This window comes from Tasmannia lanceolata, unplaced genomic scaffold, assembly GCF_043159265.1.
Source record: "Tasmannia lanceolata isolate RefF3 unplaced genomic scaffold, GAP_Taslan_0.1 ptg000020l, whole genome shotgun sequence".
Classification (NCBI taxonomy): domain Eukaryota; kingdom Viridiplantae; phylum Streptophyta; class Magnoliopsida; order Canellales; family Winteraceae; genus Tasmannia; species Tasmannia lanceolata.
In genome coordinates this window covers 15,205,906-15,225,694 of record NW_027518697.1, presented here as the reverse complement: position 1 = coordinate 15,225,694, position 19,789 = coordinate 15,205,906, and the positions used below count along the sequence as shown (strand labels likewise).

General features: G+C 39.5%; 1 protein-coding gene across 1 annotated transcript; it reads left to right on the top strand.

Annotated features, from left to right (window-relative positions):
• Nucleotides 1–5,009: 5,009 nt before the first annotated feature.
• LOC143853674 (nitrate regulatory gene2 protein-like) lies at nt 5,010–18,526 on the top strand. Its single transcript, XM_077363388.1, has 4 exons — nt 5,010–6,372; nt 8,356–8,570; nt 11,937–12,160; nt 16,210–18,526. Exons 1-4 carry the CDS (start codon nt 5,115–5,117, stop codon nt 16,955–16,957), a joined length of 2,445 nt encoding a protein of 814 aa, XP_077219503.1. The 5' UTR covers nt 5,010–5,114; the 3' UTR covers nt 16,958–18,526.
• The last annotated feature ends 1,263 nt before the right edge of the window (nt 18,527–19,789 follow it).

Here is a 19,789-nt window from a genome sequence, read left to right as displayed (position 1 = left end):
CTTATTCATTTCAGTCATACATACGAAGTGGATGTTCTCTCCCGAAAATGTGAGGTGGGATAGCAAATCCCATGATCAATTGACTATGCCATTCTAGAAATTCAAATGCAACCATGTGTCTTGAATAGAAATCTTCAAACCCACATTCCTAAGAATATTTCAAATGAAGAATGGAGACGAAGTCTTTGGCATTTACGTTGCCTTTGGTTGAACCTTTTACTCTTCCAAACCCATTATTTCTTCCATTTTTCTTCCGTCTCTCTTTGACATTTATTCTCATACCGTTTTCTTCGGTCAGACTTTTAGGGATTTGCTATGCAATTTAGTGCTCACTTTTTATTGTTTTATTCGTTTAATTCATATGAGGTGGTTGTTCTCTCCTGCAAAATTCACCCGCGAAATGGCTTTCCGCGAAAATGCATAGAAAATCCCATAGATCAATACTATCATATTATAAGTTACAAAAGAAATAAGAGTATGTAGAATGACAAATACATACACTAGATTAATTGCAATTTCAAAAACAACTTTATACCTTGAAATTAGAAAATGTTTGTGTTAAACAAAGCCACCAAACCTATTTTTATTATAATAAAGGGAATAGCCATTTCGCAGCTTACTTTTGCAGGAGAGATTAGTAAAAATTGCCTCTTACCTCACAAGATTAAAACTTGTCATAATAAAGAGATTTTATATCATACATGGGCATGTACTTCAGTATAAAAAAAAACTTCTCTATAGGATTATCATAACCTGTCAATTTGTAGGAGGGACCAAATAATGAATGGATTAGGTCCTGTAGATAAGTGGGCCCACGTTTCATTATATCTCCATGAAAGGAGCATTGATTCTTGGAAAAATGATTAAAAGAAATGGGACTTTTAACTGAAATTATAAAAAAAGGGTTGTGTTGGCTAAATTATGAGAAAGGGGTGAAATGGATTCCAAGACATGTTTTAAGAGAAGAATGCTCTTTACTTTCACCTTTCTTACTTTACTTCTTCCCCACGCAAAGTTCTGAAACTCCATTGCCTTTTGTAAAACTCCATTAAAACTCTATTGAAGACCGGTGAAACTCCCCTTGAGAACATGTAGATTTTATTGGCTCTCTTTATTTTCTTTGGCTATGAAACCTAAGATTCTCTGGTAGGTCCATTGTCATATATTTGCTTACGTTTAACATGTTCTTTACAATGTTATGGTGTATTATCATCATCCTCTTTATTTGTTAGGGATTTGTTATTGTTATCATCCTCTTTACAATGCTATGGTGTATTGTCATCATCTCTCTATCCCTCTTGCTATTTCTCTATCTCTCTATCTCTCGCCCTTTATGTTTATGTTAGATTAAAATCCGGCTGAAACTCCTGTCTATATACAATCAGAACCACTATTTAAATGTGCAGAACAAATATTTAGTTTCGGGAACCATTGTTGATATGTGGGAACCAGTATTTAGTCCTCGCAACCACTAAGTAGTGGTTCCAATGATATGAATAGTGGTTCTGAATATGGAAATACACTGACGACCCTATGTAGAAGATCAGAAACACTATTTAAACACTTAGATAATCTATTTATATCGTCTAACCACTATGTAGACCTCTGAACCGCTATATAGTGGTTCTGAGAGTATAAATAGTGAGAATAAAAAGTCATGCAGTCAAAACCACTATAAAAAGTGAGAATGAGTGTATAAATAGGGGGTTTGAACACTCAGAACCACTAATGATACATAGGAACCACTATTTACCACTATGTAGTAGTTCAGAGGTATAAATAGTGGTTCCAAGGTATAAATAATGGTTCACACATTATAATTGTATTTCATTGGGTGTCAAAGTTGTCATAAATTTATGAACAGTGGTTAAATAGTTGTCTAGACACTCAGATCTTATGATGGTTCATAGTTTAGAAGGTCTAATACTTGTTCCGAGAGTATAAATTGTGAGAATAAAAAGTTATACAGTCAAAAGCACTATAAAAAATGCGAGTGATTGTATTTATAGGGGTTTAAACACTCAGAACCACTAATTATACCTAAGAACCACTATTTACCACTATGTAGTGGTTCCAGGGTATAAATAGTGGTTCCGATGTATAAATAGTGGTTCATACATTCTAATAGTATTTCATTAGATCCGTTATCCTTTTTGGAGTGCTTTTCGGATCTTAGTTTCTGAGTCCAGGTCACAATCTATTTTGAGTCGAGTGGGACCATCCATCAAAGTGTCCTAAGTCCAACTTATATTGTACATAGTTAGCGCTTAGAGTTAGGGATCAAGAGAGAGTGGAAAGAAACTCTAGAGGATGGACAATTTTTATCCAAACAAAAATACAGAACATGAAATGTTGTTCGAAATTTTGAGTATGTTTTCTGATCCTCGCCCTTCAATTTATAGAGGCTTCCATAATCCGGATTTCCTCTATGGATTGGAGGGCTAGGATAACCCCGTGGAAATGATTTTTTGGGCACAACCTATTTGCATTGTGGCCCATCTAATGGACGGTTTGGATCATCCTATGGTGTTACCGTACAATACTTTTTGAAAAATGCTGGAGTGTACGCGTTTACACCATATAAAAACTCTTTCTCACGAAGAAACAATATGTCTTCCCTAAGAAACAATAGGTCTTCCCTACCACCAAGTCAAAAGCCAAACGTATTTATGTAACTGAACACAATTTTCTAGAAGGGCAGTGATAAATTCACCCCGTATTTTTCAAAATGGACTGTACAGCCCACACCATATGATGATCCAAACTGCCCAATTGATGGGCCACAACATAAATAGGTTGTGCCCTAAAAATTATTTCCATAGATGATCCCAGCCGTCCAATCTATAGAGGTTCCCATAATCTGAGTACCTTTTTAGATCGGAGGGGCTAGGATCATCCTATGGAAATGATTTTCGGGGCACAACCTATTTACGTTGTGGCCCATCAATTGGGCGGTTTGGATCATCCTATGGTACGGGATGTATAGTCTATTTTTAAAAAAATATGGGTTGAATTCATTCTAAAAGGGGGCTGTACAATGGAGTTTTACCAAAGGCAATGGACTTTCAACACTTGGCGTTGGGAAGAAAAAGGTAAAAAAGGTGAATAGGGTTTGTGAAATGCACTGTGATCCGTTTCTCAAAAGGGTAGAGGGAAAAGCAAGTGAAGGGCATTCTTGTCTTAAAACATGCCTTGGGATGTGTTTCACCCCTTTCTCATAATTTAGCCAACACAACCCTTTTTTTATAATTTCAGTTAAAAGTCTCATTTTTTTAATCATTTTCCGTCAAGAAAATACCTTTGTCCTTTCTCTTTAATTTTGTGGGCATGTATTGATAGTGGAATATAGGCCCACCTATCCTTATATCGCCATAATATCATTTCCTAAATAGTAGATGAAAGGAGTATTGATTCTTTTACAAGAAGAAAACAAATTTTCTGTTTCTATTATTTTTATGAGTAATGTTAGATATAAGGGAGACCCTGCATAAAGAGCCGCAAAAGGGCCCTTCATTGGATCCACATCATTTTCATTTACATTTTAAAACCATTTGAAAAAAGAAAAACCAGTTACATTTGATGACGTGGATCCAATCACAAGCCCTTTTGCGGCTCTTTATGCAAGGGCTCCCTTGTAACTATCATTCCTCTATTTTTAGACAACATTTTTAATTAAATTTAATTTCAAAATCTAGGGACCCAAACTAAATAAAAATTCATTTTTGCCTTCTTGGTCTTACACTTGACGTCAATATCCGTGTGCGCTCTGGGGGCATTTGAATACCTAAAAATCAGGGCTATTTCTGTCATTCAGCGACGTGTATTTGAAGAAAAGCTGCCAAGTGAGTCGAGATCACGCTCAATGAAAGATAGCGACCTACTTTTGTTGACTAAAGCACCCCTGCAAAATGATCCTGACACCCCCAGGGAAATTTTGTATGATGTAATTTGACAATTAACTAAATTTCCAAGGAAAAAACAGAAATGAGAATCTATTTGTCGGTTGAAACTTGAAAGAGTGGAATCATAAACGGTGATGTTGATCGTACAATATCAATGTGGCCCACAGAATCCACGGCTTAGATTCATTGATGGGACCCATGAGCTGATTGATCATCCATGTTGTCTCTATTATTATTAAGCTACAGCGATTCAAATTCCTATTCATCCATCAAGTGGGCCCCATGCACAGGGCACGCAATTCAAAAAAATCCCAAAATATGATGATGATGATGATGATCAAATCGCAACCAACGGCCTCGATTTGAATTTATGAAAATGGGCCCACATAGAGAAGGGCCAAGGATAGAAAACGTCAAAATCACGGCCTTTTCCCAAATTCTAGAATTCACCGTCCGTAGAATTAAAAAAACAGGGACATATTTTGATATTGGCACTGCTCACTTTCTTTTATACTCTATTTGATGAGATTTTATAGGGTGTATTTTTCAAAAAAGTACTATACGGATCCCATCATAGGATGATCCAAACCGTCCATGTGATGGGCCACGACGTAAATAGGTTCTGCCCCAAAACTCATTCCCATAGGATAATCCTAGCCCTTCTGATCTATAGAGGTTTCCATAATATGTAGATCCTCTACAGATCGGAGGGTTGGGATCATCCTATAGAAATGATTTTTTTGGGCAGAACCTATTTACGTTGTGGCCTAGACGGTTTGGATCATCCTGTATAGTGTTCTTCTTGAGAAACAAAAGTGAGTAGTGCCATTATTAAAATGAAATAGTGTGGAATCAGTCCCCATAGGCAAGCGTCAAACCTCTGACCCTTCTCTCTCTAGGCAGAACATAACTCAGGAGGAGAGAGAGAAAAAGAAGCAAAATAAAAAATAAAAAATAAAAAAAAATCCACTTTTGCTACGACCACACGCTCCATACACAAATACCCAACGTACACGTTCTTCTTTCTTTCTCTCTCTGCTACGGACAAACGACAAAACTCCACGCTGTCAAAGATTCCCCTCCTTTCCCTTTTATTTCCCCCCTCCCCCCCACGCCGCACTAAACCCTAGATTTCCATTTCTCTTCTTCCCCCTTCAAAATGATACCGCCACCCCTCATCTGAACCCTAAAACCCCCTCTATTACTCTCTCCATGGGTTGCTCCGGCTCAAAACTCGACGACTTACCGGCGGTCTCTCTCTGCCGGGACCGGTCCGGCCATCTCTCGGACGCCATCCGATTCCGTTACTATCTCGCCAATGCACACGTGTCGTACATCCACTCCCTCTCACGAGTCGGAGTTTCTTTAACCCACTTTTTTGATATCGACACCCCTTCTTCTCCAATCCTCCACCTCCCTACTAAAAAAAAAGGCGATCCAGATCTCAACCTAAACCCTAATTCTCCTCCTCCTTCAAAACACCTCTCTCATTCCAATTCCGATTCCCACCTCCACTTCCAATCCGATTCCGACGAATCTTCCCTCTCCGATCACTCCTTTCATGATCACGAAAACCTAGCTCACAAAACCCTAGATCACGAAAACCTAGATCACGAAACCCTAGCTCACGAAACCCTAGCTTCCTCTCCGCCTCGATTCTTCGCGAACTACATGCGAAATCGAGCCGCCGTGCCTTCCGTCACCTTCGAGCAGCCGCCCCCGGAAACCGTTCAACTCTCCGGCGCCGGTGCCGGAGAATCTTCTTATGGTTATTCTTACCCTCAATCTAACCCTAACCCTAACCCTAACCCTAACCCTAATTCTTATGCTTATCCTAATTCTTACCCTACTAGTTACTCGAATTACGGAGGAATTAACAGTTTCTTCGGCTCGCCGTCTCAGTACCCTTCTTATTCTTCGCCGCCGACGGATCCGCCGGCCGGAGCTCCGGCGTCGTCTTCGAAACCCCCTCCGCCGCCGCCATCACCGCCTAGGGTTTCCACTTGGGACTTTTTGAATCCTTTCGAGAGCGTTTTCGAGAGGTATTATCCGAATCCTTACACCCCTAGTCGAGATTTGAAGAAAGTGAGAGAAGAGGAGGGGATTCCTGATCTAGAAGAGGAGAATTACGAGCGTGAAGTGGTGAAAGAAGTTCATGGAGAACAAAAGTATGTTGATTCTAAAATGGTGGATGATGAGGAGAGATTTGGTAGATCGAGTGGTGGAGAGAAGGGTGGAGTGGAATACAATGTGGATTTGGTTGATAAGAATGTGGTTGCAAATGAGGAGAATTCGGAGGATCGGGGCAATGTAGGTGCATTTAAGGGTCGCCCTAGGTCGCTTGATTTTCCTGAGGTTGTGAAAGAGATCAAGGGTCAGTTTGATCGAGCGTTTGAGTTAGGCAAGGAGGTGTCCCAGATGCTCGAGGCCGGGAAGCTTCCATACCGCGGGAAGAACGCTGTTCATAAGGGTAGGATTCATCATGGCTTTCTTCTCATTTGTTACTCTTGTTCCATGTTTCAAGTTCATGAAATTGTTACATTTAAGCTCTGTTTCTTTTGATGTAAAATGAGCGTAAAACAGGTTTTACACCCTTTTCCCAGTTAAAAATTGGCATAAAATTTGTTTTATGCCCTTTTTTTTTTTTTTTTGAAAAGGCAATATATTGAAAAAAGGGAACCGAGATGGTCCACAAGAATACAAAAAGGAAAAATATCAAGATACAACAGAGACACTATAAAAATCTCTCACGAAGGAAGATAATCAAACCACTCCAACCCCACTTTATGGACACCCGATCTAGTAAGGGAGTCTGCTTCACCATTGGCTGATCTTCTAACAAATTTAAACACCATAGACGAATCAGAAACGAGATCAGAGATCTCCTCAAAGAAACTAAGAAATCTCGACGGGGGGACCACTTTACCTGATAACCAACTAATTACATTAGTAGAATCACCTTCCACAATCACTCTATCATAAATGTCTCTGCACAGGTGTTTTATCCCATGATAAGCAGCTTTTATTTCCACTTCAGATGAATCGCTTCTACCAATTGGACCAACAAACGCCCATGACACCAGCCCTAAAGAATCCCTAGCCAGGCCACCAATTCCAGCCGGGCCCGGATTACCCAAACTTGACCCATTGAAATTAACTTTCAGGAACTTTAGCGAGGCCACCAAATCTCTGCACAGATGTTTTATGCCCATTTTATGTCGAAAGAAATAGAACCTCGAGAAAAAGAAGAAGAAATGGTTACATTTAGGGGCCATTTTGATATGCAGATTTTAGAATCCAGGTTTTAGTTTGAAAATAGTGTAAAAGAGGGTTCATGATCAAGCTGCTGTATGCTGTCCTGACAGCGTTGCTTGGATTTTAAGTAAGAAATCCGGGTTTTAGAAATCTCTCCCCCATGCTGATATTTCTAAAACCTGGAAACATGGGACAATCTCCGGCTTCCTTGCTATTGGAAAGAAGGGTGAGAAATCAGAAAATGACGGCTGGTCTCTTTCTTCTCTCGTGTCCCATTTACAATTTTGAGGAAATCCAAAATTCTATAATAAAAAATGCAATGAGACATCTTTTTAAGCTTGACTATATTTAAAAAAAATGCAAAGAGACATCTTTTTAAGTTTGGCTATATTTAAAAATAAATAAATGCAATGAGTCATCTTTTTTAAGTTTTGTTTAGTTTTGAAGTTGTTTACCGTCTAGTTGGATGGAGGAGTGCACCCGCATGACTGCTTGCTTAATGGCAAAGTTTAATAGTCTAAACCATTTTGAATCCCGTTATATTGAATAATTTTAGGATAAATCCTGTTACGTGCCTAATTGGCCGTAACACAATAAACAAAGGAAAAATAGAAAAAAGAGGGGAAAGAGGTTGATTCGACGCAACCGGACCTCCTAACGGCTCAATTCGAGAGGAGCAATGACTCTCCAAAACAAAGTTTCCTTTGCTGTAAATTATATTCTTCTCCATTTGATTGAAATAGATAACTTAAATACAAACACAAAAGGTAGTTACACAAGTGCTACCCATTTTCCCACTTAAAAGACACATAACCAACAACCAACACCCACTTCCCTAAAACCCATAAGCCATAACTAAATAAAAACTACACTCTAACCCACCCCATATACACCATAAGAAAATAGAAATGCACATAACAAATCCTTACATCAGTGTGCAAGCTTAAGGATCAAACCACAAAATTTCTTCTTTTATAAAAAAGGGGGAATAGATTTTGCTGCTTCGTGATAAAATCGCTGTACTTGTCCGTGGAATCGCCTTGAGAAGTTCCCTTTTAAGTGAGGGATTATTATGAATTTTGATCTGTTCAATGCAGGGGAGTTTCATTCATATGATTTGATTGAAAGTAGACTTGTTATGTTCTTTCACCAACATTGTGGGTGTTATTTTGAATTCTCTATGTTTTTTCTGGGGCAGTGTCTTCCAGGATGCTGAATGTGATGACTCCTTCTTTACCGTTAGTATCTTCACAGCCTTCTACTTCTAAAAGCGCTGAATCGTTACCGGCGACCGGAAAAGGTGGATCTCTTTTCGTGAATTTTGATGAAGCTATGGGGATGAAGGCAGGAAATCTTTCTTCAACTTTGGAAAAGCTATACATCTGGGAGAAGAAGCTTTATGAGGAAGTCAAGGTATCCCATATTGTGCTAATTGCTATTACAAAGTTTACATATATCTGTCCTTTTGTTTTTCATCTTTTGAAATTTCATACCTGCCCTTCAAAAAAAAAAATCATTCCAGGCATCTGAAAGTTGCTCAGAAATTGACGTTGGTCTCAGTCAAAGGATCATTCATGCAAAATATTAGTTGTATGTATCTATGCTCTTTAATGCTTGCTCCTAAATACTGAGTGCACCATATCTTTTATATTTAATAGAAGAACTTTTTTGACAATGACAATTTATTCTTGGTTCTAGCCCCTAGTGCTACTAAAATTGTGAAGCTTTTTGAGTGGCATGTGTATCTATATTTCATTTATATGTATAGATACTACCATTCAAAAAAAATAAAAAAATTTATATGTATAGATACAAAGTCTTGCCTACTAATTGAGATTTTTGAGAAATTATTGTATGGCTGTAACCTTAATGTTTTGAGTTTAGACCTAACCCGTTAAGCCCAGCTTATTGTTGCAAACATACTGTCAAAATCTTCCTACATGTTGCATCTAGTGTTTTGAAGTACATATCTTCAATTTGGGTTTCTCAAATATTTCTTCTTATATTCATATTTTGTTGGAACTGGCCCTACATGTCTTCTTGAACATAGGTGATTGCCTCCTCTTATCTTCAAGGGGATTCTCTTAGCGTTATCCAGTGGCGACTCAATCACCAGGTCCTTGGCCTAATCAACTCTTGTGAAGGGATTAACAAAGTTTTCAAACATTTGGCTTCTAGTTTATTGGTATTATCAACATTTGGCTACTTTTATTTCTTTGTATATTCTAGCTATCCCCATCCCTTTTCTTCCTCTTGGAGACCACATATAGCAGGTCGATGCCCGAGGCCTGTTATGTCATCCTAGGTATGGATCCACTATTTCTTTTCTTGTTAGCCTACCCAGATCTCCCTTGACCTTTCCCGTCAACTTTTACCCTAGTCTTTCTCATCTTATTTCTCCTACTTCATACCATAAATCTATTAACTCCATCAGCCTTATATCCTTGGTAGACTCCTTTTGGGATGTAGTTAGAAATTAGTTAGTAGAGCTGATTTATTTGATAGATTGTTATTGAGAGCTAGCTTAGTTGTTTTCCTTTTGATTAGAACCTATTGTTGGAACTTTAACTTGGATGAGTTGAATTCTATTGATAAATTAATTTTAAAGCCTTTTATCTTTATGAAATTTCTAGCTGAGTTTATTTTGATTTGGGAATGCAAGCTTAATTAGAAACCATTTCTTGTGCTCTAGATTTCTAGCTACTTATTATTATGTGTTGTTTATTTTGATTTGGGAATGTAAGTTGCTATTAATCTGAATTAGAGACCATTTCTTGTGCTCCTAAGTTCCCATAAATTGATCTGTTAACCCTAGATTTACCTCACAAAGACTACACATCAGCCCACACAAAGGCTAGACAACGATTCACACAAAGGATTCACAATATCCCGCAGAAAACGCTACTAAATAGCTTGTATAAGAAGAAGAAAAATATCACACCCATTGGCTCGATGTCGGCCATATTTCATCACTGCTTCAGGCCACAACATGCCTCATGCACTTCCTTAGCAAACTGAGATAAGGTTCAGTCGCACCTCTCTTCTTCACAGACACAAATGAAAACCCTTGCGGCTGACAACTTATGTTTTTGAAAAATGCTGTTCAGATTGCCGCTTTCTACTTAGAGGAAGAAAATCAAATACCAATTGGGCGCATGTACCAGCATATAGGTTGACAATGGGTGTAACGGGTATCTGCTTCCACTTACTAGAGGAGAAAAAAAGAAGCAAAGAAGCTAATATTTTCGCCCCTTCGTTTTATTACAATCGCCCCATTAACCCCCATTTCCAGGTATTCACGTCACACCTGGTCTCTCTTCTCTCTCTCTCATTAAAGCAACATGAAATCTCATAGCATGGCTGATGAGTGGTGATTTTGTCTCCAATCTTTTTGTTATCGCATTGCAATCTCATCAATTGCTCCGCATGATTCTCAGATTTGTTGGGGATTTCCATCATATCTCGGGCAAAGGAAATTGAAGTTATTATGAGGACCTGGTAATTGTTCAGTAAAATGTTCTTGTGGAGGGAAAAGAGGGCGAAGAGGTGGGATTTGGCTATGAGAGGATGCAGGTGATGGTGGTTGGATAGTGTTGGAAGTTGAGAGAGAGAGAGAGAGAGACCATTAATTCTCTCACGTACCTACCTCGCCACGGTGCCAAATCATTTTCACTTAATGCTAGAATTTGATGACGATTCGAACAGACAACCACTGGGATAAAAAGCTTCCTTTACCTCTTACCCTAGTCATATCAGACCAGCATTTCTACTAGAAACCCTTTCCCAGTCACATCTGCAGATTGTAGCAGTGAAGAAGTAGTATCGAAATTTAAAGAAAAGTTAGAAAGAATGATCAAGGTCCGGACAAAGTAATTTTTTTGAGCGGATATAGTTCAAAATTGATTGATTTTAAGGACTTTTCTTTACGAATTTGGAAGAAAAAATTTCTGCTTGTGTAGTTGTGCTTGAACCTTTTCTTTGTTTCTTCCTCAATTCTGATTGTTTCTTGTTTCCTTTAGGTACTGTTTAGTTGCCATGAAACTCATTTCCGCATGGAATGTGCTTTCCTTGAAAAGCCTTCGCCATTCCTAGAAAATTGTTTCAAGGGAAATGCTTTTTTTTTTTAATCAGCACTACTGTATTTTGATGATTGCACTCCTCACTTTATTAAAAGTACGGTATGGCCTGCACCATAGGATGATCCAAACCGTCCATTAGATGGGCCAGAGCCTAAATTGGTTGTGCCCCAAAAATCATTTCCATAGGTTGATCCTAACCCTCCGATATGAATGTTAGAGGGTTGAGCCTAACCCTCTAGATCGGAGGGTTAGGATCAACCTATGGAAATATTTTTTGGGGCACAACCTATGTAGGCTGTGGCCCATCTAATGGACGGTTTGGATCATCCTATGGTGCGGGCCATACCGTACTTTTAATAAAGTGAGGAGTGCGATCATCAAAATAAAGTGCGGGCCCATCTAATGGACGGTTTGGATCATCCTATGGTGCGGGCCATACCGTACTTTTAATAAAGTGAGGAGTGCGATCATCAAAATACAGTAGTGCTGATAACATATCCCTTGTTTTAATTGTTTGGTTCAATAAATATAAAAATGAGAACTTTTCCTTGAAAAATATTTTCCTTATTTGGATGCTTGTTACCTGAAAAAGGAAAAGGAACGCGTCACTTATACTCAATGATATACTATGGGCACTGGGCCCCACACTACAGATCATTTAATATTTATAATGGCAACTTTTCATGGCTGCTTTGAGCAGGCGGAGGAAAAAATGCAAATAACCCATGACAGGAAATGCAGGAGGCTGAAGCATTTGGATGAACGGGGTGCAGAGGCTCATAAAGTTGATTCTACTCAGACTTCGATAAGGGATTTATCTACAAAAATAAGAATAGCAATACAGGTCGTCAACTCCATATCAAATGAGATAAATAAGTTGAGGGATGAAGAATTGTGGCCGCAGATTAATGAATTGATTCAAGGGTACGTTCTTCTGTTTGTCTTTCAGCCACTTAAGTTGAAATGATATTCCAATTTGGGCTGCTCTCTTCTGTTGTATTATTTAGCGAACAATTTGGGGGTTATCAAACACCAGTTACGTTTAATTGTTTTTTGGGGATATCTAACATTTCCCAACAACTCAAATAAATTCTCTGGTTCATTTAGTTTAGTTGCTCATTTCCATCAGACAATAATGTTTCTGTTCGTTATGTTTCAAAAAAAAGAAAAAGAAAATAATGTTTCTGTTCTTGTTATGTGGAAACATTACAAGCAAAATGCAGTAAAGCAAAGTATGATTAGATGCGGGAAATTTCACCTTCCTTGCAACTCTTCTCTTTTTTTGAAGGGCAATGACAATCTACGAAAAGTGGCAGCCTAACTGAGAGCAATACAAAGCAAATCCCTAATTATGTTTTGTCATTTTAAGAAAAAAAGCCATAAAAAAGAAACGAGTTAAAGAGTCTATTGTTGGTCCTGTCCCCATTTGGGTTTCCATATTTTTTTTCTTATTTGTTTATGTTTGCTTCAAATAGGCATGACCATTCCCATAATACTTCTGTTCAGTTAATTTGTGGGCTATGCTACCTTAATATTTGATTCCAAAGAGTTGTTTGTCCTAAAAGGAAAACACAATCAAGCCTCTTAGACTAGACCCATCTTAGTGCGCCTATCGATCAATTGATGCTTCTTCCAACTTGACATCCTCTATGAGGTGGCTCTAGTTTTGGGTTAATTTGCAACATAAGAATGCTTTTAATGTCCAGTTTTTATTACTTGTTCTTGAGGTGGATGCAGTTTCTCATTTCCATCAAACTAAAAGGTTTTTTTCTTTGTTTTGCATATACTTTAGCAAGCAAAGGGCTCTGAAGCAAATATGTTGGATGTGTATATTACATTGCAACCAAGTGAAATTTCAAATAGTTTCTTCTGTTCAGCTGTTGTTGCATGGATCAACTAGTGTTGCTTACAACACACACACACACACACACACTCTTGCTTCTTCAATCTTGTTATCTTCAGTTTCTTACGTCAATTCTTGGTTCGGGTGGAGTGCTCGTGGCTGTTGTGGTTGGATTGCGGCTAGAGCGATCTTTGGGAGTAGAAAGATTGTCCATTAAAGATTCTCGTTCGAGGTGGGGCACTACACCGAGAAGTGCGGATTAATTTGAGATTGTGGTAAAATCGAGTTCTACCTAGCATCATCAACAAATTTGATGGAAAGGGCGGTTTCACCCTATGGCAGATGAGGGTGAAGGACATCTTAGTTCAACAAAGATTGATTGAGGCGTCGAAGGGAAAGGATGCAAGCCGGAGAAGATGCCGAGTGGGAAGATATTGAGTTGAAGGCGGCCAGCACGATTCAGCTATGTCTTGCAGATAATGTTATGTTTAACGTTATGGAAGAAGGTGCGCCTAAATTATGGGAGAAGTTGGAAAAGTTATACATGTCAAAAAGCTTGGCCAACCAATTGTATCTAAAGCGGCAGTTGTATGGGCTAAAGATGTAGGAAGGAGGGAATCTTTTAGAACATATTATGGTGTTCAACGGGGTTGTGGATCAGCTGCACAAAGTTGATGAAAAGTTGAAGGATGAAGACAAGGCCCTTTTGCTTCTTACTTGGTGATGACTTTATTGTATGGTAAGGATACAATAAAGTTAGAGGAAGTCACGACGTTGCTCTTATCGAATGAGATGCGGAAGAAACATGTCCTTGGTGAAAGTGAAGAGCATGGATTGGTTGTTCATGGTGGGAATCAAAAAGGAAAGTCGTCTTAACATGGGATCAGGAAAATGCAGGTCAAGATCTAGGGTCGGCAGAAAGGGCGTCCAATGTTACCGTTGCAAGGAATATGGCCAGATTGAATGGGATTGTCTGAAGCGAGCTGACCTGGCGGACAATGGTGTTACAAATACTTTGGTGGCCATAACCATGGTTTTAAATTTCGGCCGAAACGTTTTGTTTCGGCGGAAATATTTCGGTTTCGGTGGAAACCGAAACAAAATTCACTGTGAGTCGGAAAAGTACCAAACTTCGCCGAAACGTTTCGGAAATTTCCGGGTGAAATTTCGGTGAAATTTTTACAAGATTTCGTTCGAAATTTCGTACCGAAACCGAAACCGAGATTTAAAACCTTGGCCATAACTGATGAACAGAGCGAAGAGCTTTGAGACGTTCTCACAGTCTCCTCGAGAAATCACACTTCTTCTCATGATGAGTGGATTCTAGATTCAGGGTGCTATGTTCATGTCTCCAGGAGTGAATATTTCGATACGTTCCAGGAGGCTAGGGAATGTGTAGTGTCCTGGGTGACGAGTTTACTTTTGACGTCACGGGAGTTGGAACGGTGAAGATGAAGATGTTCGATGGAGTGGTTCTTACTTTGGGTGGTCTGTTGTATGTCCAAAAGATGCGAAGGAATCTAGTGTCACTTGGCCGGTTGGACTCGGGGGTTGCAGGCTTTCAGGTGCAGGTGGACCCATGAAAATCACACACGGCTGTATAGTTCTGATGAAATGAGAGAAGTGTGGCGGATTATATCATCTGGTTAGAGACACGATGATTAGTATTCCTAAGATCTCGATGGCTAGGTGGAAATAGGGTAATGGAGCGCACACATAGGGTCTCTTTCACAGTTGGTGCAGAGATAGATTTCCAGGTTGTAGACGATGGTGAGAGGATGGTAGTACTTGCGTTGAGGAGGATGGATCGAGATCCCTCTCCAGGGTTGATTAGGTGGGTCAACGGGTTAGCAGCTACACATGTGCATTGGCCTTGTTAATTGAATAGAGAGGAGTCAAAATCAGGATGATTTGAAGGTGTGTACTCGAAAGGCCAATGGTGGTCTGCAACGACAAAGGATCGGTGGCGACCTCAATGTAAAATCTTCAGGTGGCTGAGAAATAAGCCAAGGTGGAGATTGTTAGGAAAGTTGCCTTATTTCCCACCCACATGAGTTGCTTGGGTGGGAAGGAAAGAGGCAACAATAGAACTGCTTTATTCGTTTTTTGGGAAAACCTAAAGTATAAAGAGAAGTTTTGTCTCTTGAAGGGTGTGTGGCGGCAAAGCAAGAGGGGAGTTGTGTTCGGCTACCTTAAGGTAGAGAGAAAGAGAGAGAAGGGAGAGAGAAAAAGAGAAGAGAGAGAAGAAAGCGAAGATTTCTTCTTATGGGTTTTCTTCTTGGGGTGTTTCTCTTGGGTTTCTTTCGGGATTTTCTCGGGTTACTCTCTTGTACGATCTTGGGAGAGAGAAGCAAGGAAAGATTGTGGGTTTTGGGTTTAATCCATTGTAATCCTTGCATTTTGTTTTCTCATAGTGGAAGATCGTGTTTCTTGCCCGTGGACGTAGGCTTGGCCAAACCACGTAAATCTTGGTGTTCATCTTGTGGCTTGTTTTATTTTCTACTTTTCTATTTAATTTGTGCACGATCGGATTGGATTTGCCCGGAGGATTTTCTCAACACCCAGCTTTTGGGAAGCATCATGTTTCACTCTTCCAAAACGCGATTCCCTGGAAGCGCACTTCCTACTTTCTGGGTGCATTTCCGGTAACCATTGTCTGGATTGGTGTGCCTTTAGATGAATGCACTCATTTGTTTGTTTGGTATTGTTGCTTGATTGTTTTTTTTTTTTCTGCTGCTGTTAGAATTAAAACCTTGACATACAATCTGTGGTCTTGCAAATTTGTTTATCGCATGGTATGGTATGCTATCTTCACCTTTAGGCTGTTTTGCCAATATTTGAGATTTTCACTTTGAGTGTGTTGTACAGCCTTCCGAATATTTTCACTCGAGGGTTGGGAGATGATATCTTCACTCCTTGTGATATTGACACTCCTCTCTTTATTTATACTGCCGTGATTAGCTATTACAGGCTGTTATAATCCCCAAAATGATATCAAACAGCCATTCAGAGAAATATTAACATAAAGAGAGGTGTGCCATTATCAGATGGTAGTGTATATATCACTTCCCTAGATGTTTTTTATTTAATATGCCGGGGTGTTCCTTACATGTAAATTATTTTTCTGCAGGTTTATTAAAATGTGGGAAGTTATGCTTGAATGCCATCGGAGTCAGTGTCTTGCCGTAACAGAAGCGAGAAATCTTGATGCTGTAGCATCCAGTAGAAAGCTTAATGATGCTCATATGGAAGCTACCTTGGAACTTGAAATGGAGCTGCTCAGCTGGATTTTAAGCTTTTACAGTTGGATTAGCGCCCAAAAGGGCTACGTCAAAGCCTTGAATTCTTGGCTTTTGAAGTGCCTCCATTGTGAACCAGAGGAAACAGATGATGGAACTGCTCCCTTTTCTCCTGGTAGAATGGGTGCTCCCCCAGTGTTCGTTATCTGCTATCAGTGGTCTCAAGCAATGGACACCATTTCTGAGAACGAAGTTTTTGAAGCTATGCAAACATTCGCCATATGTGTGCTCCAATTGTGGGAACGGCACAATGCAGAGCAGCGCCAGATGATGATAGCCAATAAAGATATGGAAAGAAGGCTTAAGTCTTTAGAGAGGGAAGAGCAAAAAATGCAGAAGACATTGGATGCAGTGAACAAAAAGTTAGTTTTGGTTTCTGAGCAGAGTGGTCTCCCTCTACCGGGACGACAGATTGTGCGTCGGGCCTACAATGGTGATGTCATCAGTCTACAGCTGGGTCTGAAACAGATTTTTGAGGCTATGGAAAAATTCAGTGCCGACTCTTTAAAAGTTTACCAGGGACTTCACATGCGTAGTGAAGAAGATAGATTGGCCAGAGAGAATGCAAAAGTTCCGTAGATCTGTGCAGGAGGAACTTTCGTGATTCCAACATTTGGAGACTTTCATTGGTTTCGATGCTCAATTCATCTTGATCATGCATTTGTTAGAATATCGAGAGTTTGAACTGCTCAAGATGGGTTTAAATTCATGGAGCGGAGTCTGCATGTTCAGAAGAAGACTCCCAAGGAATTGCAAACTGATACTTTGGGGTGTTTTGGCCTTCTATGTCACTTCAAAGTGTTGCCAAGAGAAATTAACTGGTTTCCAGTATTTTTGTCTCCAATTTTGATGCCAAGCCCGGCCAAAGCTCAGGATGCATCCATGAAAAAGAGCTAATTTATGATTACTCAAGGGAAAGACATTCTTGCCATCATTAAATGATGTCATTTTCAACTTCCAATCCAATTGTTGTGAAATCTACTCTTTTGGATTTGTGAATCTGTGGGGGTGCAGCTCTTTCCTTCCTCCATCTTGATTCAGAGATGGAATAATTCACTGGATGCGGTGGAATCAGTGTTTCAAAATGTGGATGAGGGTCAAAACATGGCCAAAGTAAATTATAGTCGACTCGGCACGATGTGGTTGAATACCTGGTTGACATGGCTAAGTACTCGGTTGATGTGGTCATAACTCAGGAGAGTCAAAGGAGTTTTGATTCTTTGTAGGGTAAAACACGGAATTGGACAAGAACACGGCCAAGGTAAAAAGGAGTTGACTCGGGTGTCCATGATGACGTGGGAGAGTTTTGAGATTATGGGTGGAATGCATCGAACCAAGATTGCTTCTCAAATCTCTGCAGACTGCATGAGCATCCAAGATTCTTTGACATCAAGCATGAAGTGTTATCAATATTGTCCGTGGAAGAACCAAAAGCATGATCTCCTTGGATGCATTAATCACTGTGCTATCTTCATTTGCATTCTAAGTTTAAAATGGAGAGGGAAAAATGGAATGGTCAACAACAAAGATAAATGTCTATTCTGAGGTTATACTGGGACAGTCCAAGAGCAAGATTAGAGTAAATAATGGAGGAAACACTTTGATCGACAGAAATGAGAAGCCAATCTGATCGGTTCTCTTTGAACGACTTTTCTGGTATCTTTTAATGCTGGACCAATTGTGTTCGCACTGGAGAAGGAACGGGGTTCTGTGGGTGCACATTACTGCCATGCACATATGAAAGCTGAAGGGCAGACCTGTTTAAGAGGCATAATGGTTAGAACTAAACATCTGCTTATATGCAGAAGCATGTCATTATTCATCAAATCTTCATTCAAAGTATTCTTTCTATAATTCCTGATGTACGGGTTGATCGTTAATCAGCCCCCATTCCTACGAGTAGATGAAGGTATTCAGAACCGTGGATGAGTACTGTGTGCTTTGGTAAAGCATCATCTTAACTTTGTGCTGGAACTTATGTAAGTTTGTTCTTTCTGTTTATTGTAGAATGCTTGTCCCAAATAAATGTTCTTTTATATTTATTAAAAAGTAAATGTTCTTTTATTTGAATTGTAAATAGATAAATTGTTGGCAAATTTAGTTAAGACATTCTTATATGTTGTTGTTAGAAGTTTGTTTATAAAATCAGTGAGGTCTTGAATTGTTTTTTGTACTGCCTACATGATTCTCTGACACAAATAAGATTCAACTTGTAAATAGATAAATTGTTGACAAATTTAGTTATGATATTCTTATATGTTTGTTTATATGATCGGTGAGGTGGGTCTTGAATTGTTTTCTGTACTGCCCACATGGTTCTCAGACACAAGTAAGATTCAATACATGAATGGCGAGGAGAAGAGTAAACTGTTCTGCAACAGTAGAGTAGTGGGGCCCCCTCTTTGGTTGAGCCAGGCTGTTTACTTGATCAGGCAATCTTAACCATCCAATTGCAGGTTCTTGATCAAAGACTTAGGATCATCCCATCACGAAGATGAACTTGACAAAAAGAATGTAAAAGTAAAAGAAGAATATTTTATAAGAGATCTACATGAAGGGTTGGCAGAAATGGGAGAATAAGAGTCACCTGAATTAAATCCCTGTAGCCTTGAAAAACAGGCAAATGTTCCTTCTTTCTTTTTCTTTTTTTGAAATGGTGGAGATTTATTAATTCATTAAAAAAAGTCACAACCGAGGAGATTGGGAGAGATAAGAGTAGGAAGAGAAATAGGGGCAAGCCTACCGGCCTATGTATTTGCTGATCTCCTGGCATGCTGAAAAGGAACCGAGTAACCCCTCACATAATCCAGTATCTCATCTTGCATCCTAGAGAACCTCCAAGGGAGAGTGCTTGCCATCAAGCCATTTGATTACGTTTAAAGGAGTCACCTTCCACAATAATATTATCCAAGCCTTCTCTTACAATCAATCTAATACCTTGGAGAGCTGCCCTAGGCCCATAGAAGACCCACTTTGTATTACTAGTGTCCCCTCTGATAAGACCCCCAATGCTGGCCGGTTTTGGGTTTCCAAGACTGGAGCCGTCGAAGTTAAGCTTGACCCATCCGGGCTCACCTTCTGGGAGCCACCACCACCTCATGATCCCTACTCATACAAATCTCCCTCCAATATCACCTGAAATCTGAGGTAGAAAGTGGCTTGAAGCAAGAAATAATTTTGGCACACGATATTGCGAGCGCAACAATCCTCTCAAAAGAAAAAGAGGTTCTTCTGTTTTTTAATGTGTGAGCATTTCGTTCTTTCTATAATAACTAAATAGATGCCAAAAGTAGTGGTGCAACTCGGAGGCTTAATTGGGAAGCTAACAAAATCGTCGGTATCCGGCAAGTGGAGGAGAGGATTGCCTAAAGAAAAACCCCTAGTTGTTTAGAGTGGGTTCCGGAGGAGCTT

Excerpts from the sequence above, each read along its gene's own strand:
- LOC143853674 (XM_077363388.1), top strand. The coding sequence starts at position 5,115 with ATGGGTTGCTCCGGCTCAAAACTCGACGACTTACCGGCGGTCTCTCTC. Across the intron at positions 8,571-11,936 it reads AGCTTTATGAGGAAGTCAAG|GCGGAGGAAAAAATGCAAAT; the intron begins GTATCCCATATT and ends TGCTTTGAGCAG. Across the intron at positions 12,161-16,209 it reads ATTAATGAATTGATTCAAGG|GTTTATTAAAATGTGGGAAG; the intron begins GTACGTTCTTCT and ends ATTTTTCTGCAG.